The sequence below is a fragment of the Sorex araneus genome, chromosome 4, assembly GCF_027595985.1.
Source record: "Sorex araneus isolate mSorAra2 chromosome 4, mSorAra2.pri, whole genome shotgun sequence".
NCBI lineage: Eukaryota > Metazoa > Chordata > Mammalia > Eulipotyphla > Soricidae > Sorex > Sorex araneus.
The window spans coordinates 204,825,096-204,847,535 of NC_073305.1; the positions used below are offsets into that span (position 1 = coordinate 204,825,096).

At 62.1% G+C, this 22,440-nt stretch overlaps 2 protein-coding genes across 2 annotated transcripts; one reads left to right on the plus strand and one right to left on the minus strand.

Annotated features, from left to right (window-relative positions):
- Nucleotides 1–231: 231 nt before the first annotated feature.
- STX1B (syntaxin 1B) lies at nucleotides 232–18,978 on the plus strand. The gene is made up of 10 exons (XM_004615893.2): nucleotides 232–521; nucleotides 9,149–9,223; nucleotides 9,456–9,555; nucleotides 9,641–9,715; nucleotides 12,315–12,388; nucleotides 12,691–12,799; nucleotides 12,958–13,031; nucleotides 15,345–15,482; nucleotides 15,576–15,686; nucleotides 15,945–18,978. Exons 1-10 carry the CDS (start codon nucleotides 492–494, stop codon nucleotides 16,023–16,025), a joined length of 867 nt encoding a protein of 288 aa, XP_004615950.1. The 5' UTR covers nucleotides 232–491; the 3' UTR covers nucleotides 16,026–18,978.
- Nucleotides 16,926–22,125, minus strand: HSD3B7 (hydroxy-delta-5-steroid dehydrogenase, 3 beta- and steroid delta-isomerase 7). Its single transcript, XM_055136219.1, has 7 exons — nucleotides 22,042–22,125; nucleotides 21,598–21,768; nucleotides 21,246–21,401; nucleotides 20,892–21,000; nucleotides 20,633–20,732; nucleotides 20,300–20,462; nucleotides 16,926–20,006 (listed from the first exon to the last, which is right to left on the minus strand). The coding sequence occupies exons 2-7, from the start codon at nucleotides 21,761–21,763 to the stop codon at nucleotides 19,573–19,575; spliced, it is 1,128 nt and encodes a 375-aa protein (XP_054992194.1). The 5' UTR covers nucleotides 21,764–21,768; nucleotides 22,042–22,125; the 3' UTR covers nucleotides 16,926–19,572.
- Nucleotides 22,126–22,440: the final 315 nt, after the last annotated feature.

A 22,440-nucleotide genomic window follows, 5' to 3' on the forward strand; every position in this document is an offset into this window, starting at 1 on the left:
CCCGTCGCCCTCGCCTCCCGCATCTCGGAGCCGCCCGCATCTCCGCCTCTCTCCGCATCCCTGGGCTCCCCGGGCTCTGCCCTTCCCCACCCCGCTCGGGGCCGCTCCGTCCCCTCCCCCTGGGCCCCCTCCCCGGACTACAAGCCCCAGGCGCCCCCAGCCCCGGGGCTGCGCATGCCCCCTGCTCCCCGCCCCCTCCCGGCCCCCCCCTCCTTACCTCCCTCCGCCCCCCTCCCCCGCGCTCCGGCGCCCGCATCCCTCCATCCCAGCCTGTGCCGCAGCCGCATCGCCACCGCAGCCCCGGCACAGCCGAGAGCGGCCCAGGCCTCTGCCCCTGCCCGGCCCCCGGCCCGCCGCCCCCGCCTGCGAGCCCCCCCTCGGCAGCTCCGGCACCCCCGGCGCCCCCAGACCCGGCCTCCAGCACCTAGGCAGGAGGCAGGAGCAGCAGAAGCCCGAGGAGGACGAGGAGGAGGAGGAGGAGCCGTCGCAGGATGAAGGATCGGACTCAGGAGCTGCGGAGTGTGAGCCTGGGGGTGGGGGCGAGGGGGGGGCGGGACCCCGACATTTGGGGAAGGGGGGGAGGCTCGGCAAGAGGGGCCAGCTGGTGAGAGCGGCGCCTGGCCGCAGGGGCGCCCGGGTATCTGGAGGCACCTCACATCTCCAGTGAACCTTTTGGGGACAGTGGCTGGAAGAGGTTGGAGGCCATTAAAGACACAAGGGGGCAGGAGAGGTCTCCGGCCCTGGACACCCCGCATTCCCGAAGGGGCCCCGGGGTCGAACCTGGGCGTGAGCGAGGCTGCTTGTCAGGTGGGGATTGGAGGGGCCGAGGTGCTGGAATGGAAGGATGGGGGCGGTGACTGGGCCCCGGCCTGGAGCAGGACCCAGATTTGGGGCTGCCGTGGGGAGGGCCCAGCCGGGCGCAGAGCGGTGAATGGAGAGTGTGTGTACTCATGGGTGCGCCCCCATCGGGAGGAGGCACTCGCCCAGCCCAGGTGGGAGCTGGGGGTGCAGAGAAGCCGCGGTTCCCGGCCCGGCCGTGGAATTGGGTTGTGTGGTCCGGACTCTGCTCTGTTGGGGGAACTGGGGCACCCCAAGGAGTCAGCCAGCCCCCGAGGGCCCAGCCGCGGGACTTGGGCCCCCGTGGGTTGCGTGGGGTGACCGGGAAGGGGGTGGCACTGGCCTCTTCGATGAGGGGCTGGGGCAGGGGGCCTTGGCAGGGATGGTCTCTGGGATGCTGGGGAGCCCCGGAGGAATGACCCAGGGCCCAAGGAGGCAGCCCTGGCGGCCGGCGGGAGCTCCTGGCTGGGGTGTCCTGTTAAAGGAGGTGCCAGTTCCAGCCATGCCCTGAGGACCCTGATCTTGACCAGGAACCTGGGGGTGGTTCCTCGGGGGTCATTAGCCCAGTTGACAAATGAGGAAACTGAGTTTCAGAGCTAGGCAGGAACTTGTCCAAGGTCACCAAGCAAATGGAGCACCAGGCCGGGAGCACCAGGCTGGGAGCTAGGATTTGTGTCTGCCCAGGTGACAGGTGTCTAATTTTTGGGCCTGTGAGAAAGAAGTCTTGACATGGTGGGGGTGGGGGGGGAGGTGGGCAAAGACCCCAGAGTGTGAGGACAAGAGGAAGGCGCGTGTCTGCGGGGAGATGGGCTGGAGAAGGAAGGAAGGAGAGAGTGGTGCTTGTGGGAAGGTCTTTGAGATTTTGAAAATGTTCAGATTTGCTTCTCGATTCAACTTCTACAAAATATATGCTGAGGCATTGGGGAAAATGACACTAATAAAAAGAAGCAACACTCATGAGCTAGACACTGTTCTGAGCATTTTCTACCAAGGTGGGTTCTCATGGCAGCCCTCGGAGACTGGTGTTACCCCATTTTATAGATAAGGAAACTGAGGCCCAGAGAGGCAAAGACTCCTGAGGCGAACAGTGAAGGAGAGGCAGGTGGGCTCCAGCTCCCCCTTCTCTCACATGCCCTTTCCATTTCCAAATCTCCTTTGGAGTAAACTGAGGCTCAGAGCAGTTAAACAACTTGCTCAAGGTCACAGAGTTGGCAAAGGAGGACTCAGATGTGACCCTAGAGCCCCTCTTACCAGCGTTCTTCCCTGCCCCCCCAAAAGCTGAAGACTAGGAACCGGGTGAGGTGGTGGGAGAGTGGGGTGCAACTGAAGAAAGTGAGAGGGGGAGACGAGTTTCCCTCTGAAGGGGTGGGGGACCCCCGCCAGGACGCAAGCGCTCCCGTGTGATGGAGCTGCTGGGGACAGCCAGGTGGGGGTGGGGGTGGGGGGCGTTGAGTGGATGCTGCTCTGTTAGTCACAGCTCAGGGGAACTGGAGATTTGGGAGGGGGCGGGCGGGGCGGGCGGGAGCTGCCAGGAGCCGGAGTGATGCTCTCGGGCCCCCCGAGAGCTGAGAGGGAGGCTGGGCCTGGGAAAGGCGTGTCAGGGAGTCCTGACTTTTTTTTTTAATTTTTCATTTTTGAGTCACAGCCGGCAGTGCCCAGGGGTTACTCCTGGCGGGCTCAGGGGATCACGTGGGGTGCCGGGGATTGAACCCAGGTCGGCCACGTGCAAGGCAAACAAATGCCTTCTCTGCTGGCTGTGGATGAGGCCCAGGGGCCCGTGTGAACTGACCGCAGAGCTGTGGAGGGCAGATTTGGGAGTCAGACAGCCGGGTTCGAATCCCAGCTTTTCTTTCCATGGCAGCTGGGTCAGTTGCTGACCATCTGCTCCTGTTTCTTCCCCCCCCCACACTTTTTTTTTTTATTTTTGGTTTTGGGACCATCCCCGGCTTTGTTGGAGGGGAACCCCCAGAGGTGCTGTGGGCAGAGCGCCCAGGGCTAAGCTCTCACCCCAGCGCTTCAGGCTCGGGACTGCCCAACCCTCTCCCCCCCGCCCCCACCCTCTGCGAGTTCCTTTCTGTGTGAATTAGAAATAGTAGTATTTGCTTCTTGGGCTGTTGACGGATTAAAATTAATCCCCGTGAAGTGCCAGGAAGGGGGTCTGGGGCCCAGCGCTGCCCTACAGAGGGTCACTGCCCCGAGGACCGAGGACTCATTTGTATCTCTTGAGCGGGGTCAGTCCACCGAGGTGGCAGGATGTGACTGATTGACTTTGGGGTCAGGGCGGGTCAGAGAGGTTAGCTCACTTGCCCAGGGCCGCGTGGGGCGGCCAGTGGCAGGTGGGTTGAACTGTCCAAGTCAGCAGGCATGTTGAGTTGGAACGTGGTGTGTGTGTGTGTGTGTGTGTGTGTGTGTGTGTGTGTGTGTGTGTGTGTGTGTGTGTGTGTGTGTGTGTGTGTGTGTGTGGTCAGCTGTATATTGTGTCCAGGATCCCAGGAGTGGCGGGTTGGTGGTTGTGGGCACACGTGGGCTGACGTGAGGCTGGTGGGAGCGAGGCCAGGGCGTATAGGGGTGGGGGGTGTCGTGTAGTGAGGGGCTAGAATCCAGGCGCAAGGCAGGGCCCAGGCAGCCACCTGGGTGCTCAGCAGTGAGGGCTGAGAGGGGAAGGGGCGGCCCCCCACCTTTCTATCCAGGTTCACCGAGTGCTCCCCGCTCCCACCCCTGCCCGAAGGCAGGCTCTGTCTACACCGCTGTCCCCATCATGAATCCGGGCCCTCCTGGACTGTGGCACTGGTGACTCCTTCAGGATGTGGCTCAAATGTCACCCCCTGATCAGCCTCCCCTTGCCCCACTCCTCCCCGCCCCCCGGGGCTGGCTGCCACCCCTCCTCGGAGACAGGGCCTTCTGGCGCCTGGGTTCGCTGCCGTTTTCTCGGCACCCGAAGACCTTGGCACAGACCCCACAGCTTTGCTGGATGCGTGAATGACTCCGTGGGCCCGGGGAGGGCGGGGGTGAGATAGGTGGGGATGGCAGGTGGGCAGGGCTGTGGGGAGAGGCAGGCGGGCAGGCGGGGGCAGGGTCAGAGACAGATGGTCAGGAGCAGGGGGTGAGGCGGGAGCAAAGGAGGCCACACCCCAGCACGTGTTCGCTGCGCACACGCGCTCCGTGCACGCTTACTCCGCGGCTTTTCGTCACCTCCCCATCTCGCCCCACCTCTGCTTTAGCTGCGCATATTATCCCCCTACCCCCGCCAGGCCTCCCTCACTCTGAGGACCCCTAGTGTTTCTGATGTGGAAGGCCTGGGCCTCGGCGGGGTGTCCTGAGGAGGCCACACTGAAGCTGGAGACTTGGAGGAGCCCAGGGCGGGGCCGCTCCTGGCGTCCTCCCTGCAACGCAGAGCAGCCCCCAGACTCAAACCCAGGGGCCTACTCCTCACATCTGTAGGCTGTTGAATTTTTTGGTTTGTTTTGATTTGGGGGCCACAGCCGGCTATGCTCGGGCTTACTCCTGGCTCTGTGCCCAGAAACTTGCGGGACCATATGGGGTGCCGGGGATTGAACCTGGGTCGGCTGCGTGCCAGGAGAGTGTTCTACCTGCTGTACTGGCGCTCCGGCTTTGACTAGTTAATCTTGGACGAGTTCGTTCATCTCTCGGCGCCTCACTTCCTCCCCTGTCAAATGGAAATAAGAGCAATGCAGTGGCTTTTCATCCTTGGGACACTTTCTTGGCCCCCAGGGGATGCCTGAGCTGTGGAGGACCAACCCCCATAAATATAGACTTTGTTTTTTCCTATATGGAATTTTATTAGGGGGCCAGAGAGCGTGTACAGGAGGTGAAGGGCTTGTTTTACATGCATCTGACCCGGTTTGATCTTTGGCGTGGAATATGGTCCCCTGAACCCCGCTGGGAGTGATCCCAGAGCACAGAGCCAGGAGTAAGCCCTGAGCACTGCTGGGTGTGGCCCCCCTCCAAAAAAAGAAAAAAAAAAACAAAGAAAATGTTTAACTAGGTATGAGATTAACAACAATGCTGCTAACAAAATAGAATAAAACCATTAGAACGAGACACTAGTAGAGGTGATAGAAATAGAGTCTGGCTCACATCTTCTTGTCTGTGTGGTTTCAGGGATCAAAAAGCGCGAGGCGTGCTCTCGAGCTGGGCAGCACCCAGCCCCTCACCTTATCTTATCAGACCTAAAACCTCGTAACCATGTAGATAAGGGTTCAACTGAAACCTGGGGTTCAGTTGGAGGCGGGTTCCACTGAACCCATGGAAAGCACCCCTCTAGCTGGCACGGCTGTCGGCTTCCTGGGGCAGCCGTGATGGTTAAACTGAGCCCACGGGTCTCTCTGCCTGTGGATTCTTTTGCTCTTCATTTGCAGGAAGCTGAGGCTTGAACTGCCCTGATGTCGTTGTCAAGTGGATTGAGCGTTTGACCCTCAGCTTCTCTAGTCTCACTGCCCTGCTTTCTTGCAGGCCGGCCACCTTCTCTCAGTAAGTTTTAGGATTAAGGGGGCTGGAGTAATAGTACAGCAGGGGGGGCGGGGGGGCACTTGCCTTGCACACCTGAGTTTAATTCCAAGCATCCCATATGGTTCCTCCAAGCACCACCAGGAGTCAGCCCTGAGCACAGAGCCAGGAATAAGCCCTGAGCACTGCTGGGTGTGGCCCAAATTTTTGGAAAAAAAAAAAAGTCTTTTTTTTTTTTTGCTTTTTTTGGGTCACACCCGGTGATGCACAGGGGTTCCTCCTGGCTCTGCACTCAGGAATTACTCCTGGTGGTGCTCAGGGAGACCATATGGGATGCTGGGAATCGAACCTGGATCAGCCGTGTACAAGGCAAACGCCCTCCCCGCTGTGCTACTGCTCCAGCCCCCAAAAAAGAAAGTCTTATGATTAAGTGCTATGGAGCTGGGGTCCGAGGACCATCTTAGTTCACAGATGAATGGGGGCACAGAGAGGCATGACCCGCCGAGGGTCACCCAGTTAGTTGAGGAGGTGTGGCTGTCTGGCTTCCTGCCTAGGTTCTTCTGCAGCCCGGCCCCCCTCACTGGTCTTCCTAACCCTGACACAGGCGTTCAGGGAGCCGCGGGGCCAGTGGGGTGCTCAGTGCCGGGAGGAGGCCGGTCCTACCAGCTGTCCAGGCCTTCTCCATCTACACTTGCTGTGAAGCCTTCGGCGAGTCAGGCAACTTCTCTGAGCCTGTTTCTTCCTCTGCTTCCCTGGTGGAGCAGGGAGTCGTCTGCCGTCACCTCCCCCGGCAGTGCTCAGGGCTGCTCTTTACTCCCGACTCAGTGCTCAGGGGACCCTGCAGTGCTGGCCATCAAACCCAGGGCTCCAGGATGCAAAGTGGGTGCTCAAGGTCTTTGAGCCCCTCCACCGGCCTCATTCAGCGCTTTCTCTGGAGATTGAGTCCTTTTGCTGCCTGGACTCGCTTTGCTCTGGGCCCCGCGTGGGGATGGGCAGGCTCGATGCTCACCTTTCAGCAGACACAAAGGTTGAAGCTCAGGGGAGAAGCCATGTGGCCTTCTAGTTGCTAATGCGTGACAAGTATTATTTTTTTTTTCCTCTCTACCTCAGTTTCCCCACCTGGTAAAGGGAACTATAGTAATATCTGCTTTGGGGCCATTCTTAGAACTGACCAGCTATGTCCAAAGAACAGACACTGGCCCAGCGCAGGGCCCAGGTGGCCTGAGGACCAGCAGCTTGGGTCTCGAGTACCAGTATGTTAGCCGAGGGCCCGGCGGATTCCAGTGAAGATGAAATCGGGCTTGAATGCCTGACCCATCCTAGGGGCTGTTCAGGGATCATGTTTTGCTTGGTTTGGGGGTGGGGCACCAGCGCCTCACCCAGATGACTGGTGTAGGAACTGGCCTGAGAAGGAAAATCGCTGGGGATCGTGTGTGGTGGGAGAAGGGGACCGGCTGGGGTCGAACCTTAGGAGGGGCTGTGGGGGACCAGGGCTACGGTTCAGGGTAGGGACACTGACACTTGCCTGTGTGAGGTTGTGGCACGAGAGAGTGAGAGAGAGAGATGGAGAGAGAGAGAGATGAAGGGAGGGAGGGGAGAGAAAGGGAGAAGGAGAAGGAGAGGAAAAGAGGTAGAGAGAGAAGGAGAAAGATGGGGGGGGGAGAGGGAGAGGGAGAGAAGGGGAGAGGGCCGGAGGGGAGGCCGCATGTCCCCACCTGTGCAGGGGGGTGGCATTGGTCCCGCCTGGGCCAGAGCCGAGGATCAGATTGGGTTACAGGTGTAAAACCGTTTGTGAGCCGCGGAGATGGTGAGCGTGCTGCAGTTATTATTCCAGCTCAGTCATATCTGGGCCTTTTGACCTTTTTTTTCCACTCTCAAGGACAGGTGAGGGGCCGAGAGCTAGTACAGCGGGGAGGGCGCTGGCCTCGCACATGGCCCACCCGGAGTCAATCCCCGGCACCCCAGAGGACCACCGGGAGTGGTCCCTGAGCCCTGCCAAGCGTGGCCCCAAACCAGAAAGCAGATGGCAGGGCAGGTCCCCTGCCCGGCAGAGCCGCTGGGGTTGCTGGGGAACACTGGGAGAGCGGGCCCTGCCGGTGAGGAAGGCGGGGTGGCCGGAGCTGGGAAGTCCCGGCTTCTGTCCAGGAAGGCCTCCTGGCCTGTTGGCGCTAGACTGAGGGCGGGGGCGCTGGTACTGGCAGGCAAAGGAAGGATGGGGTGGGGGTGTCTTTTGGCTCCAGGGAACCTTGTGGTGGGGGTGGGAAGGATGGGTCCTCAGAAATGAGTTGGCCTCTCAGCATCTCTCCAGCCACAGCCTGCAGGCTGGCCTCGGTCCGGTGGGGGCTGGAGAAGCCCTGGGTGGCCCCCAAGGTCCCTCTCTGCCCCCACCCCAGTGCCACCTGCCTTCGGGGGCAGAGGGGAGCAGAGGTGATGGGAGCTCTGTTTCTGGTGCTCTGGGGCTCTCCCGTGCCCAGGTGTGTTCTCTCGGGGAGGAGCGAGTGTCCGCAGCGGCCGGGGGGTGGGGAGGTTGAAGGGGGCCCACCGGAGGCCCCATAGCTCCCGGCCCATCTGGCCCCGTCTCGGCTCCGGCGCAGACTTGTCTGCACCGAGTCTCGTCTGTGTGTGCTCGTCTGGTTCCTGCCAGACACCTGGCAGCCTGGGACCCTGTTCTGGGGGCACATCTCCCTTTAGATCCTGACCAGCTGCACCCCCGGGAGGCGCCGGGTGGGGGTGGGGGAATCCTGTCTGAATTGGGGCTGTCAGGAACCAGGGGGAACTCTTGAAATTTCCACTGGGGCCGGTTCGAGCTCCAGATGTAATTAAGCTTGACGTGCGCAGGTCTTGCCCTGACTGTCCGGGCCGGAGGATATTCTTGAGGCAGGAGTTTGGGACTGGGGAGCTCTCCCCGCCCACCCCCCCCCAGTCCACCATCACCCCCCCTCCCCCGCCGGCATCGAACCAGGCACAGGCCTGGGGCTCCAAGAGGCCCCGGGGAGCGGGAGTCGGAGTGGCCCCGCCGAGCCCTGTGTGTGGTGGCGCGGCGTCTCTCGGCGTGGGTGGCCCGCGCCTATTTCTGTGAGCCGCGTGTCAGCCCCCTCTGCCGTGTCACCGGCCTGTCTGGCGGTGGCGGTGGCGGTGTGGGTGGGTAAATCCCTTTGTGTCTCTGAGCCCTGGGCTGGAGGGATGAGCAGCTGCAGGTTGCAACTGGGAAATCCAAGCAAGGGAGAGTAGGTGGGTGGGAAGCGGGAAGCGTTGCCCCAAAAGCCAATGAGCCTCGAGCGGCAGCGGGGGGCAGCAGCGGGGCGTGGGAGGGAGGGAGGGGAGGGAGGGCCCGGTGCTCATCGCTGGACCTCGCTGACCGCTCTGGCAGTGAAGTGAGCCGGTACGGGGAGTGTGGCTGTCGGGGAAAGCTGGAGGGGAGGGCAGGGGAGGGCAGGGAGGCCTGGGCCAGGGGTGGGGTGCAGGGACAGCACCCCAGCACTCTCGCCTGAGCCCCCTTCAGGCGCCCCTCCCCGATGCCTTTTTTTTTTTTTCTTTTTGGATCACACCTGGCAATGGATAGTGATTACTCTTGGCTCTACACTCAGGAATTACCCCTGGCGGTGCTCAGGGGACCATGTGGGATGCTGGGAATCGAACCCGGGTTGGCCACCATGCAAGGCAAACTTCTTACTCCCTGTGCTATCGCTCCAGCCCCTCCCCGATGCCTTTCGCTGGTCCCCTGGGAGGTGTCCTTTCCGGCGCCTCTGCCGATCCCCGGGGTTTGTTCTGACTTCTCCCGGGCCCTCGCCCACCTGAGCCGGCCCTAGGCCGCTCACAGGCGCCTCCTTTCTTGGCTCCCCAGGCAAAAGACAGCGACGATGAGGAGGAAGTGGTGCACGTGGATAGGGACCACTTCATGGATGAGTTCTTCGAACAGGTAACTCGGGCTCTGGCCCAGCCCCAGCCCCAGCCCCAGACCTGCACCAACTCCCCACCCCCGCTCGGCTGCACTCCCCGCCCTTACCCTCCCTTCTCTCTACTCTTGCCCCCTTGGCCTCGCATCCATCCCTGTGGGTCTGGTCAGTTTCCCTGAACTCTGGCTGAGCCCCCCCGGAACCTCCCTGCCTGGCCCCACGACTTGGGAGGCTCTAGCGGGTTTGCTGCCCCAGGTGGAAGAGATCCGGGGCTGCATTGAGAAGCTGTCGGAGGACGTGGAGCAGGTGAAAAAACAGCACAGTGCCATCCTGGCCGCCCCTAACCCCGACGAGAGTGAGTGCCCGCCGGGCGGCGGCGGCGGCAGGGGCGGGGTCCCGGCTCCCCCAGCCTTCTCACTCGCCCCTGGCCCTCCCCTCAGAGACCAAGCAGGAGCTGGAGGACCTCACTGCAGATATCAAGAAGACGGCCAACAAGGTCCGGTCCAAGTTGAAAGGTGAGGAATGCACCCCGCCCGAGCCGCCGCCGCTCAGGAATGTCTGCACACTTCCTGGAGCCAGATTCCTGAGCAATGAGGGCTCCCGAGCCTCACATTCCTCCCCGGGAGAGAGCTCGGTGACAGGGACAGGAGGGAGAGGGTTTCTGCTCAAATGGCATCTGAGCGCCGGGGAGTCAACTCCGTGGACTGGAGCACAGGCGTCACACGCAGCAAGCGCCACCTGTCCCCCTCTGGGAGCAACGAGCCACGGGTAGCTCCTGAGCACCACTGCCTGTGGTGGTCCCCAAATCAGACCAAACAACCCCCCCACCCCCGCCACCAAATCGCATCTTAATAGGATGAGCCACTGTAGACATCAGTGTCCGAGGGCCTTCAGTTTTGTGATGTCCCCGTTTCCCCCGAACGGGCGCCAGGCAGAGCCCAAGGACCCAGTAGGTGGGCTCGGCAAATGCGACTGAATTGGTATCCTCGGCTCAGGACAGATTGGACTGTGTGGCTGACATCAGGGGCTGGCAAGCTTTCAGGAGGCCCTGCCAACTGCTCATGTATTCGCTCTAATTTAGGGACTTGGGTGCTGGTAATAAGCACCTTCCCTCAAAGCATTGTGGGTTGGGAACCTCCTAGTCTGCTGCTGCCAGGGGAGTCTCGGCGCCGGGCGCTCAGCTGCAGGAAGCATTCGCTGAGCACCTACTCTGTCCTGCTGGCTGGCCCTGCGCACGCTGACCTTGATCCAGGAGGTGACAGGACACCATGTTCCCCTGGCCAGGAGGCCTTGAAAGCTTGTGAAAACAAGCCCTTTGCTCTCAGGAGAGTGAGCTAGAATCCATGTGACCCAGTGACCCTGACTGGGAGCGTGTCACGTGCAGATGCAGGAAGGAGCCCTGCCTCCATCGTGTCATTCGGACAGTCACATGCCACAGCCTCTTCTCTGGCACATGAGCAAGGGGGTCGGTGCTGGCTGTCCCTGCAGATGCCCCTGGTTCTGTCCTTAGCATCTGCTGCTCCCCTGAGGGGGTCTAGCCCTGATCATCGCAGGATGTGGCCTCAGTTTCCCATAACAAAAGGGAACTGATTGCACAGCTCTTTCTTCACCTCTTTTTGGTAGGAAAAAAAAAATGTTTTTTTTTTTTTTCCAAATAAATGACATCTTGGCACCAGAGCAGTCGCACAGCAGGTAGGGCCCTGGCCTTGCAACGCAGACGACCCAGGTTCTGGCCCTCGCACCCCACCAGGAGTGAGCCCTGAGCACCACCCGTGTGGCGCCAAAACAAAAACTAGAAATCAGTGAGATGTCACAGGGGCCTGGCGGTGGCTCAGCAGGCAGCAGCAGCTCAGACGTCACATGCGGCAGCCCCGGGTTTCAACCCTGGCACCGCCCAGCGCTGCTCGGAGAGGCCTCCAGTGCGGTGCCGAAGGGCGGAGGCCCAGAGTCTGTGAGATTCGCACACAGCGGCGCCCAGTTTCTTCGGGCCGAGCCTTGACTCCACCCTGTCGCTGAGCCGGGCTCTGTGGTCCCAGGGCCTGGATGAGGAAAGATGCCGGGAGAGCGACGGTCCCCCTACAGGCCGCCTCCTCTTCTTCGTCTTCCTCCTGCGTGTGCTGGCACAGGCGCGGGCTGCGTGCGTGACCTTGAGTCAGTGACTTGACTCACGAGCACCTCAGTTTGAACCTGCTGTAAACGAGGCTGAGGTCACCGAATCCCACCTCTGTTCTGGGGAGTCAGTGCGCCCTGCAGACATCCTCCCTCCGGGCCTGCTGAGGAGCCCCCCCACGTCTAGGACCCGAGAGATTGTGCCTCGCTCGTTCCCGCTGTGGCAGGGGCTGGGGGCCCCTCACTGCTGAGACCGCGGGCGGTGGGGGGGTGCCTGCTGCTCCCAGGGAGGAAAAGGGTGTTTTCAGGAATGGGCTGCGCCTCCGGCGGGGAGGGCCTGGTGATTCATCGCTCTGCATCTTCCCAGCACTGGCGCACGCGGCTGTTTTGGAAAGTCTGAGTGATAGGTGGCAGGAGGGCGTGATGCAGGAGCCGGAATCCCGGCTCATCTGCCGCTTTTCCAGGACGTCCTCTAGCAGTGGGGATTCCCTGGGCCCGGCTCACCTTTGCAGGGCTGGAGATGAGGCTGCTGGGACACCTCCCTGCTCAGCCTACGGCTCTCCTCGGGAGGGGTGCGGGGAGGCCGGGCCCACCTGGGTGTGTCTGGCCCTCCCTGAGACATCCCTTGGCCAAAGTGGGAGGAAGTGCCGAGTCCCCACCACGGGTGGGGGTGTGTGTGGGGGATGGGGCCTGTGCCCCCCCAGGGGTTCGGGCAGGAGATACCGCCTCCTGGACTTTCAAAAACTCAATCCTGGCATCAGAACAAAGCCCCTTCCACGTAGGGGCTGGTCCGCTGTCCGTCTCCCCACCTGCGTCGGACGGACCCTTTCCCCGGAGGCGTCCTGACCCCACTCCCTCAATCCCGTTCTGTCCGTCCTGGCCGTGGGTGTGACATGTCTTCACCTGCCTGGGGATTCACCGCCCGTTGTCAACCCTTCATCCGTCCCAGCCCCCCAGCCCCCGTGCCTGGGGTCTCCTGCCCATCCCTCTGCCCTTCTCCCACAGCGATTGAACAAAGTATTGAGCAAGAGGAAGGGCTGAACCGCTCCTCCGCAGACCTGCGTATCCGCAAAACCCAGGTAGGAGGCAGGGCCCCGTGAGAGGGCCCTTGTCTTGCATGCCCCTGACCCGGGTAAAGTCCCCAGCACCCCCGTATGTCCCCGAAGCCTCCCCAGAAGTGACCCCTGAGCAGAGCCAGAAGTCCTTCCAGAGGAGGGCTGGAGCTCGGGGGTCGTGGAGGGGTGAGAGGAGAGGGGCTGTGTCCAGATTCGAGCAGAGGATGGAGCCTGGTGGCGTTGGCCTGCTTGGGGGAGGCTTGAGGTTGGGGTCTTCAGGAGCGGGGTGCACTGAGTTCGTCCCCTTTCCCTTCCCCTCACCCCAGCACTCCACCCTCTCCCGGAAGTTCGTGGAAGTAATGACCGAGTATAACGCCACGCAGTCCAAGTACCGGGACCGCTGCAAGGACCGGATCCAGCGGCAGCTGGAGATCAGTGCGTGACCCCGTTCTGCTGCTCGGTCTGCCCAAGCCCCCCCCTCCCGGCCAGACCCTCCGTGTCGGGAGCCTGCCTGGCTGGGGGCAGGAGGGGCTCCGGGGGGAGGGTGGGCCCCTGGCCAGCCCCGCCCAGCACGGAGTCCTTTCTCCCCACAGCCGGAAGGACTACGACCAACGAGGAGCTGGAGGACATGCTAGAGAGTGGCAAGCTGGCCATCTTCACCGACGACGTGAGCCGGGTCGGGGGGGCAGATTGGGAAAGTCTTGATTTCGGTCCAAGACTGCGGACTTGGGTCTCCCGTGTGTCCAGGGGGCCAGCAAGGCCTCTGGGAGCAGTGCCCAGGGTCATGGTCACTGCTACGTCATGTCATCCTCCACGCAGTCTGGAGAGGGGACAGATGAGGAAATCTGCCGTCTCGCCACCCCGCCCCCGGTCCCTCTCAGGGCGAGTGACAGCTGCAGCTTCACCCTCTGCCCACAGTGAAGATCCTGAAGATTTCAAAACCAAGCGGAATAGTTTTACTGGGGCAGGGGGCGAGGGAGTGGAGTGGAGTGGGCAGGGCCAGAGAGATGGTGCAGCGGGGAGGGCGCTTGTCTTGCATGCCGCTGACCTGGGCTCAGTCCCCAGGACCCCAGTATGTCCCCAAAGCCTCCCCAGAAGTGACCCCTGAACAGAGCCCAGAAGTCAGCCCCGAGCCCCGCTGGGTGTGGCTTCCAAACGAGACAAAAACAAAAGTCACGGGAGCACATGTCTGGCCCATGTATGACCCTGGATTGCGTTTCTCATCCCCGGCCGAGACCCGGTGACACCCCGCCCCGCCAGTGAGCGGAGGCAGGAGCTGCCCTCGGCTCCGAGCACTGTGAGGGTGGCCCAACCCAGACAGAAACCGGTGTGTGTCGGGAAGTTTCGCTTTGGTTTCGTCTCACTTGGCTTTACCGACATGCAGCGTTTTCAGTTCCTTACCCTTCCGCCTCATCTCTCATGTACGTGGAGGGGCTTTTCCCCACCAGCAACTCTTTCTCTTTCTGAGACGTCTCACCTGGCCTGCCTCACTCTGCTTCTCTTTTTCTCCTTCATGCTATGTCCTTATTAGTATAGCGGCCTTGTTCCCAGCAGTGTGGCTGTTGATACTTTCCGTGTACTGTTTCTGCCCCAACCCTTACTATATGCCAGTGTCCCTCCTCACCTGTCCCACTGTCCCCAGGTCCCTTCTTGTCCACCCCCGAGTGCCTGGGAATCACACTGTGTTGTCCGAGTCCAAGGTTTTATTTTCTTTGAGTTTGAAAAGCGCTTTCTCTGGTTTTTGTTTGCTTTGGGTCCAACTTGATGGTGCTCTTGACCTACTCCTGGCTCAGGGCAGAGGCCTCACTCCTCGGGGGCTTGGGGGACTGTATGGGGCTCAGGCTCAAACCCAGGCCAGCGCCCCACCCGCTGCACTATGGCTCTGACCCCACTCTCTTCACTTCTTTTGTTTGTTTGTTTTTGGCTTTTTGGGTCATACCCGGCAATGCACAGGGGTTACTCCTGACTCTCGCACTGAGGAATTAACTCCTGGCGGTGCTCAGGGGACCATATGGGATGCTGGGAATCGAACCCGGGTCGGCCACGTGCAAGGCAAACGCCTCCCCCCACCACCACTCACCGTGCTATCGCTCCAGCCCCTCGCTCTCTCTGCTTCTGCCGCCAGAGTGTCTCTGGAAAGGGCTCTGGGGCCCGAGGAAAGCAGGGTCAGCCGCGGCTTCACACTGTCAGCAAGTTGTTCTTTTTTGTCAAATTAACTTTGGCAAAATGAATTGCCGGTCAGTTAGCCTGGAGCTTCCACAGCTGCTCTGTTTGGGCCCGCTGGCCAGGGAGTGGCGGAAAGGACAGCACACGCCCTGCCCACGGGCCACCATCACGACAGCAGGAACCCGTCCTCAGTGCCGAGTGGGGGTCGGGGCGCCGCTCCCAGAGCTGCACAGTGCTACAGACAGACCCTCGGGATGTGATTGGAGTCAGGGGAGGCTCCCTGGAGGAAGAGGCTTTGAGTTGGCCTTTGGGGACCAGAACCGTTTGGACTTGGGGAGATGGGCAAAGAGCACCTGAGAGACTGACAGGGGGGCTGCCGAGTCTGAGCCCCCGCCACCGTCAGAGGAGGGTGGGGGGCGGCCTCGCTCGCTTGAGCACTTTGCTAATTCCCCTTCCTCCTGGCCTGTGGGTTCCATGGCACAGAGGGAGGACCCCAGTTGGGGGGCTCTGGAACCCTCTCTCTTCCCCGGGCACCCTAATATGTGCAATAGAGGAATCCCGAGGTACATGTCACGGTCCTTTTTGTCTAACACGCTCTTGGGGGTGGGGGGGGCATCATACCCACTTCGCTCTCACCCCACCTGGGAGAGGCCACTGTTAGAATCCAGGTGTTCCGAGGGGGGGCATTGGGGAAACTGAGGTCCAGGGAGATGTACAGTTAGGACCCGACAGCCAGATCCGAGCAGACTCGGGCTGTGGGATCGGGCTTGCCGGGAAGGGTGACCTGCCGCTGTCCCCGTCCCCGCCACCCTAGATCAAAATGGACTCACAGATGACGAAGCAGGCACTGAACGAGATCGAGACGAGGCACAATGAGATCATCAAACTGGAAACCAGCATCCGGGAGCTGCACGACATGTTCGTGGACATGGCCATGCTCGTGGAGAGCCAGGTACCCCGTCTACTTCGCGTGCATGGCGGGCACCCCCCACGCCCCTCGGGCCCCTCCTGACCCCGCCCCGGGCCTCCCTGTGCCCATCTGCAGGGCGAGATGATCGATCGCATTGAGTACAATGTGGAACATTCCGTGGACTATGTGGAACGCGCGGTGTCCGACACCAAGAAAGCTGTGAAATATCAGAGCAAGGCCCGGAGGGTGAGCGGGGGCCGGGGCCGGGCAGGTGGGGCTGGGCCTGGCCAGGGCCCAGGTGAGTGATGGACTGTGGTGCGAGCCCCGAGCTCTGGCGCTGACCTCTTCCTTTTTCTGTTTTCTCTCCCCGCTTCCTTCTCTTTCCCTCACTCCCCCTCCCCCGCCCCCACCCGTCTGTCTCTGTCTGTCTCTGAATCTCTTTCTTTCCATTTCTCTGTCACCTTCCACCACCCCCCCACCCCCCATCTTCCTTTGTGCCTGCAGAAGAAAATCATGATCATCATTTGCTGTGTGGTGCTGGGGGTGGTCTTGGCGTCATCCATTGGGGGGACGCTGGGCTTGTAGGCCCCCCACCCCTTCCCTCCCCTCCCCCTCCCCCACTACATTGGGAGCAATACCCCCACCATCCTTTTCACTCCATCCCCTGCTCCAGGCTCCCCCCTCAGACAGACCCAGGCAGCCCTCTGTCACCCCTCAGGCCCCGGTGTCCCCGGCCTGCCCCTGCCATGGACCCACCCCGGCCCCGCACGTAGATAGCAGCAGGCGTGATTCCACATGCACACCAACATGCATGCCGCCGGCACATGCTTGAGACGTGTGGACACCTCAGCGTGTGTGTGTACGTGTGTAGACGTATGTGTGTAGAAGCGCCCAGTCACCTGCCCTGCCCCCCCCCACCCCGAGTCCGTGTGTTGTCTGAGCTTCCCCGCTCTCCTGGCGTTGTGGTGTAGACCGTATTCACTGAACCCTGCCGTCTTCTGTGATAGGGGTGTGTGCGCGTGCATGTGTGCGTGTGTGTGGCCACGGGTCTCCGTGGCCGGTTTGTGGACATGGGATTTTTGTGTCTGAGCGTTTGAATCAAATGCAGCCGCCCTTCATGCATGGACACCTTCCCTCCGTGTCTGCTGCCAGCGGGGCGGGGTGTGTGGACCGCTGCTCACATCCTCCTCCGAGGATCCAGCCGGATCCGACCCCCAGGCCGTGGCGGACCCTCCTGACTTGGGCTCCACAGGAGCTCAGAGTGTCCTGGGGACCATGTGTGAGTGTGCTCTGAGCCCCGTGAGTGCAGCCAAGGTGAGTGGAAGGATCCACATGTAAATAGCTTAGCGTGGCCTATATATATGCGTGCTTTCCCCGAGCGGTGGCGTGAGGACGCGTGTGCGTGAGTGTGCGGGACGTGCGGGAGCGTGGGTAGCGCGGCCCCCCCACCCCATCGCATGCACTGGCCCTCTGTTTTGGGTGGGAAGAGAAATCTATATTTCTATGTTATCTGGAGTGCTTGTGCGTGTGTGTGTGCGCGTGCGTGTAGAGGCTTCCTACATAGCGTGTCTGCCCCATGTGTTTGCACACACACTGTTAAGGTTCATGCCCCCTCCAGGTGGGTTTCCCAGATTTACCGGCCCCTGCCCCTGCCACCGGCGGCCACACACACTTGCGCCATCTTCATTGTGCCACAGTAGCTTTCTGCCCTGCGAGTCTCAGGGGTCTGGTGCCCACCGGGCCACATGCTGCCTGGCTCCGCTGTGCTCTGAAACCGGTGCCTCTCAGCGTGCTCGTGTGTGCCAGGCGAGGAGGCCTGGAGCATACGCCCGCAGCCCCGGGCTCTGTGCCCCCCTGGGAGGGCGTTCCTGGGCATCCAGGCTGCCCGCGGCTGATGGGAAATCAGCGCGTTCCTGCCGTGCTCCAGCTCCCGGGGAACCGGGGGAGGCCACGCCGGGCCCGCCGCCGCCGGGTGCTCGGGGCGCTGCTGCAGCACTTGCTGATTGCACAAGTTCCAGAGGGGCCTGGTGGCCTTGGCCATGCGGGCAGGCCCTGGACACGGCCCCGAGCGCACACCTGCTGGGGCCAGAGCCAGGGTAGGAATCAGGCCTGCGTTTCTGACGGCGAGGAAAGGCCGCCGCTCCCCGCTACAGACCCCACACACACGGGAGGCGGGGAGCGGACACTGTTGGACACCCAGCAACACAGACCCCCAGCGGAAGCCTTGAGCACCACGACAGGAGTCTGCCTTGCCCTGGGTTAGGCGCGGGTGTGCATGGGGGAAGGACGGGGCTGAGGCGGGGGTGGGGGGAGACTGTGCAGAGTCCCACTTCATGTGTGTGCATGTTTGCTAGTGTGAATCTGTGCGAGTGAGACCATGGAGAAGTGACCTGGAACAGAGTCCTCGTTCCTGTCCTACTGCAGGCTGTCCTGGGGCGGGGGGGACCTGCCCGTCCATCTCCAGAATGTCCATCTGCAGGACAGGAAGTCCCCCCTCGTGTCTGACTGCAGCCCTTCTGCCCCCATCTCAGGCTTCCCGGGGGACACCAGAGCAGGTCCCACCCCACCCCCGCTTTCCTTCCGGCCTCCCAGCCAGGACACCCTCTCAGGCCCAGGTGTTTCCGGGTCACCAGGAGAGGGCAGAGGCCGGGACGATGCTGCTCCCCCCCACCCACCACCACCCCCAGGTGTTGCGTGTGTAACCGCCCATCTCTCTGGGCCTCAGTTAGACCAGAGGCTCCCTGAGGGTCTGCCTAGCCCAGCTTTCTACTAGGCCCGCACATCGGAGGATGTGTCTGCTTGTTGGTCGCGGTGTCTGTGCCTCGTGGAGTGCTGCTCGGGGCTGGTGTCTCTTGCATGTTCTGGACAAGCGTGTGCGACCACCTTCCAACCATCGACCCCTGTGTGCCCTGTGGGTGGTCCGGGCCTAGCCAGGGCTCGCTGCCAGCCCCCCTCCCTCACTCCCCTCTCCCCTCCACCGCCCCCCCCCCCTGCCCTCGCCCGCTCTCATGAAGCCACCGTGATTTCCTCCCTGTGCCTGCGGGGTGCTGCACGCTCCTGCCACCCTTCCGAGCGTGCGGACCTGACCCGTCTCGGCACCCACCTGCCCCCAGCTGCCCCGCAGAGGACTTGAAGGTGGCCCCAGCGCCCTCCCTCCCACCCCACCCCTGCCCGCTGTGCAGCCCTGTGCGTTGGCGTGTTTCCGTGTCGCTGGCGTGTCACGTGATGTAGCCGTGTTTGCTGACCTGAGCCCCTGCCCCTTCTGTTTCTCCGTTGGTTTCTAGAGCTCTCTCCCTTTCCTCCCCAGAGGGGACAGGACTCCTGGGGCCTGGCCAGGGGCCCAGAGCCAGGCCTCCTCCTCCTGTGAGCCCTCAGAGTCCCATTTCTCTCTATTGGTGACCAAGTTGCAAATGGATCAAACAGGAAAACTCTGCCCCCTGCCCCAGCCTGCATGTCCTGTCCCCGGAGCCCCCCCACCCTAGCCCGGGCCGGGCCGGGCCCGTGGGACGGGAGAAATAGCAACCAATCCAACAGCGGGTGTGCCGTGTACTCACTTCCTTGTCCCCGCGAGGGACGGGCGCCGTGGTGGGGGGTCTTCGCACACGGGGGAGGTGGCGCGAGCGGACAGGGACCGGGCAACGAGGGCCTGGGTCAGCAGGTTTAATGCCGGGCCGGGAGAGGGACTGACACGGCATCTTCAGACAGTCCCTAAACGCTTGCAGGAAGGGGCACGAAAATATGTGCGTCTCCTCCCGGAGGGCGTTGAAGGGTCCGTCTGAGGGTGAAGAATGTCTCCGGGTCCGGAGAGGGTGAGCACCGAGCGAGGAGGCCGGGGGGCCTCTGCCCTCCCAGCCCTGGCCCCGGTCCGGGGGGCGAGGATGTGGGCGGCAGCCTCCTGCCCTCTAGGCTTTATTTTATTTTATTTATTTATTTATTTATTTTTTTGCTTTTTGGGTCTCACCTGGCGATGCACAGGGGTTACTCCTGGTTTTGCACTCAGGAATTACTCCTGGCAGTGCTCAGGGGACCATATGGGATGCTGGGAATCGAACCCGGGTCGGCCGCGTGCAAGGCAAACGCCCTACCCACTGTGCTATCGCTCCAGCCCCGCTGTCCTCTAGGCTTTAAGCGCTCAGGGGCCTGGGCTGGGCCGCGCTGACCGGTCCCCCGAGGCCTGCACCCAGCGGATGGTACGAGCCCGGCTGTCCTCCCAGGAGAAGAGAGGCGTGTAGCCAAAGTGGCGCTGAGCCTTGTCGGTGCTGACGGTGAAGGTGGTGTTGGCCATGGCCAGCGTGTAGGGGTTCAGCAGCGGCGTGTAGAGCAGCAGCGGCCGCAGCAGCCACTGCAGGAGGGCATTGAGGGCAGCCAGGATTATCAGGAGCCAGTAGGGCAGCAGCGGCCGGGTGCCCACCAGCTGCAACCCACAGGGCCCCAGGAACTCCATGTTGAAGTCCTCGTAGCTCTTATAGGGCGACTTGTCGTAGCAGAAGTACACCTGGCCCCCCATCAGGGCGGGTCGCCGCTCCAGCTCCCGGGCCGCCAGCACGTGCATCCAGGCCACGTTGCCTGCCGGGGGAGGGGAGTGCCCCTGAGTGCCCCTGGCGCCCACACAGGTGTGTTCTGGCCAGCCCCGGAGCCAGCAGCTCCCCTGCCTTTGGACCCCGATAGCGCCGCTCATAATAACTCCAGCCCCAGCAACACTCCCGAGCTCCCGGGCCGGTCCCTGTGATCCTTGTTCTCTGGGGCTTGGCCTCCAAATGCCACCACATAGTCATCTTGACTCGAACTGGGTGCCCTGAGTTCTCTGCCCCTCTCATCCCCCAGCCACAGGGCCCCAGCCTGCGTCACGCGGGCCTCACCCACATAGACCCGGCCGTGCTCCACAGACGCTGGGATGGCCCGGAAGAGCCGCCCCCCCATGCGGAGGCCCTGGCTGTAGAAGTCCTTTATGATCTGGTGTCCTTCACCGTAGATGCCAGTGGGGCGCAGGGCACATGTGACCAGGGGCAGCCCCCCACGCACCTAGGAGCAAACAGGTCGACGGTGCTAAGACCGAGAAGCTGGTGGACACGGCCTGCCTCCGCAGAGACAGCGCTGTCTTCTCTGGCTGGACAGAGCGCAAGACGCGCAGAAGCCAGGCCGCTGGGCCGGCCCTGCGTAGCCCTCCTCCTGCCCCCGTCTCGCAGCCTCACCTTCCTGCCATTGGCCTCCAGAACCAGCTTCTCAGCTAGGGACTTGCTGCGAGGATAGGGGTGTGAGTGGGCTACCTCATACGGGGTGTCCTCGTTGCCCCTAGTGAGGAAAGGGGAGTTTGGGGCACTCCTTGGCCGTCGGAGCAGGCACACAGCCCTCTGAAGTCTGGCCCCGCAAGGGAAGTCCAGTGCTGTGGGGATTAGACTTGGGATGAGATGGGCTTCTTCGAGCACTGGGGGAGGGGGAGCCTCGGCTCACCTGTAGAACGGATGGCCTTTGTTGTTGGGCCCCAAAGCTTCCATGCTGCTCGTGTAGACCAGGAACTGTGTTCCGGTCTGCACACAAGCGTCAATCACATTCTGTGTGCCTGCGAGAAGGCAGAGCGTTATCTCAGCCGAGGCTGGCCCCTCTCCCTCTTTCCCCACCTTTCCCCAAGTCGGACTTCCTTCCCAGATCAAAGGAAAAACACAGCTGGGCTGCTAACAGGTTCAGCAGCTCCACAATGACGGGAGTGCCGCGCAGGTCAGGCACCGTGGGGCTGGACAACACACAGCCAAGCGACGTCTGGTCGGGAGTGGGAGTGCCACTGCACACAGCCGGCGAACGCCTCACCCTGCACGTTGATCTCATGGATGGTTTGGGGACTGGCCTTCCCAAACACGTCCACGAGTCCGGCTGTGTGGATGACCACATGGACTCCAGCCATAGCCGCTGCCACCTCATGGGCCTGGGTCACGTCACCTTGGATGGGAGTCACCAGCACAGGTCCTGGTAGGAAGTAGGGGCAGCCAGAGGCAATGTCAGAGCGGTCAGCTGGCCAGCTGCTGGGCTCAGCCGACACCCTGGAGCGCCAAACTCCCAGTGTGACTCATCCGTCCCATGCATGCTGCCCGGGAGCAAAGCAGGCTCTGTGGGTTCCACAAGAGGAGTCCGCCCCATCCCGTTCCCTGACCGCTGCGGTTACCAGTCTTCAGCTCCTCCAGCCAGGGACCCAGATGCAGGTCAAAGACCCTCAGCTCCTGCAGCCGCGGCTCCTGCTGTAGCAACAGTCGCACCACGTGCTCCCCCAGGAAGCCACAGCCACCTGTGATCAGGTATACCAGCTTCTGGGGTTCTGCAGAAACTGCCATCCTGGCTGGAGAGAGATGCAGCTCACCCAGGTCGCCTGCTGCCACCCACCACCGCCCCTGTTCTTCCTAGGTGGGATCCCGGGAGCAGTGACCCGCGTCAGGCTGCAACCGGGTACTGAGATAAGGTGATCAGACTGTTTGGGTTGCTTCTGAGGTCAGGGTTTGAGTTAGGAGGGAGGCTTGGGGCGATGAGAGGAGTAGGGGAGAACAGGCAGAGGTGAGCAGGAAGGGCTGGGTCCAGGTTCAGAGGCTTTAGGCTTTGGCATCACCCTGCCTACCTGCCACCGTGGTCCGCTGTGGTCCGGAGCGCCCGCACTGGCCGCAGGAGAGGCCTTCTTTCTGTCGCCGCTCCTTCCGCTTGCTCCGCCCTCTTGACCAGGAACCAGCCTCCACCCCCCCAGCTCCAGTTTTGCCCACAGCTCCCCCTGGTGGCCATTCAGTATAGTCTACTGGTGGTCCGTTCCTGCAATGAACCTGTGCGAAGGTGCAGAAGGGGCCAGGAAGCCGGGGTGTCCAGGGCCGGGTGAGGCCTCGGGGCAGGTTGGTGCAGGGTGACCTCACTGCCACCGAATGTCAGCCCTTCCCTGTTGCTGGGTCCTTGCAGTGACCAGGAGCCCAGCACAGCTGTGGTTCTGGGAAGGGAAGCCTGACCTTGGCCCGGAGCTGGCTGGCCTTGG

Excerpts from the sequence above, each read along its gene's own strand:
- STX1B (XM_004615893.2), top strand. The coding sequence starts at position 492 with ATGAAGGATCGGACTCAGGAGCTGCGGAGT. Across the intron at positions 9,224-9,455 it reads TGGATGAGTTCTTCGAACAG|GTGGAAGAGATCCGGGGCTG; the intron begins GTAACTCGGGCT and ends TTGCTGCCCCAG. Across the intron at positions 9,556-9,640 it reads CGCCCCTAACCCCGACGAGA|AGACCAAGCAGGAGCTGGAG; the intron begins GTGAGTGCCCGC and ends CCCTCCCCTCAG.
- HSD3B7 (XM_055136219.1), bottom strand. The coding sequence starts at position 21,763 with ATGGCAGTTTCTGCAGAACCCCAGAAGCTGGTATACCTGATCACAGGT. Across the intron at positions 21,402-21,597 it reads GCTGGAGGAGCTGAAGACTG|GACCTGTGCTGGTGACTCCC; the intron begins GTAACCGCAGCG and ends ACTTCCTACCAG. Across the intron at positions 20,463-20,632 it reads TGGAGGCCAATGGCAGGAAG|GTGCGTGGGGGGCTGCCCCT; the intron begins GTGAGGCTGCGA and ends GTTTGCTCCTAG.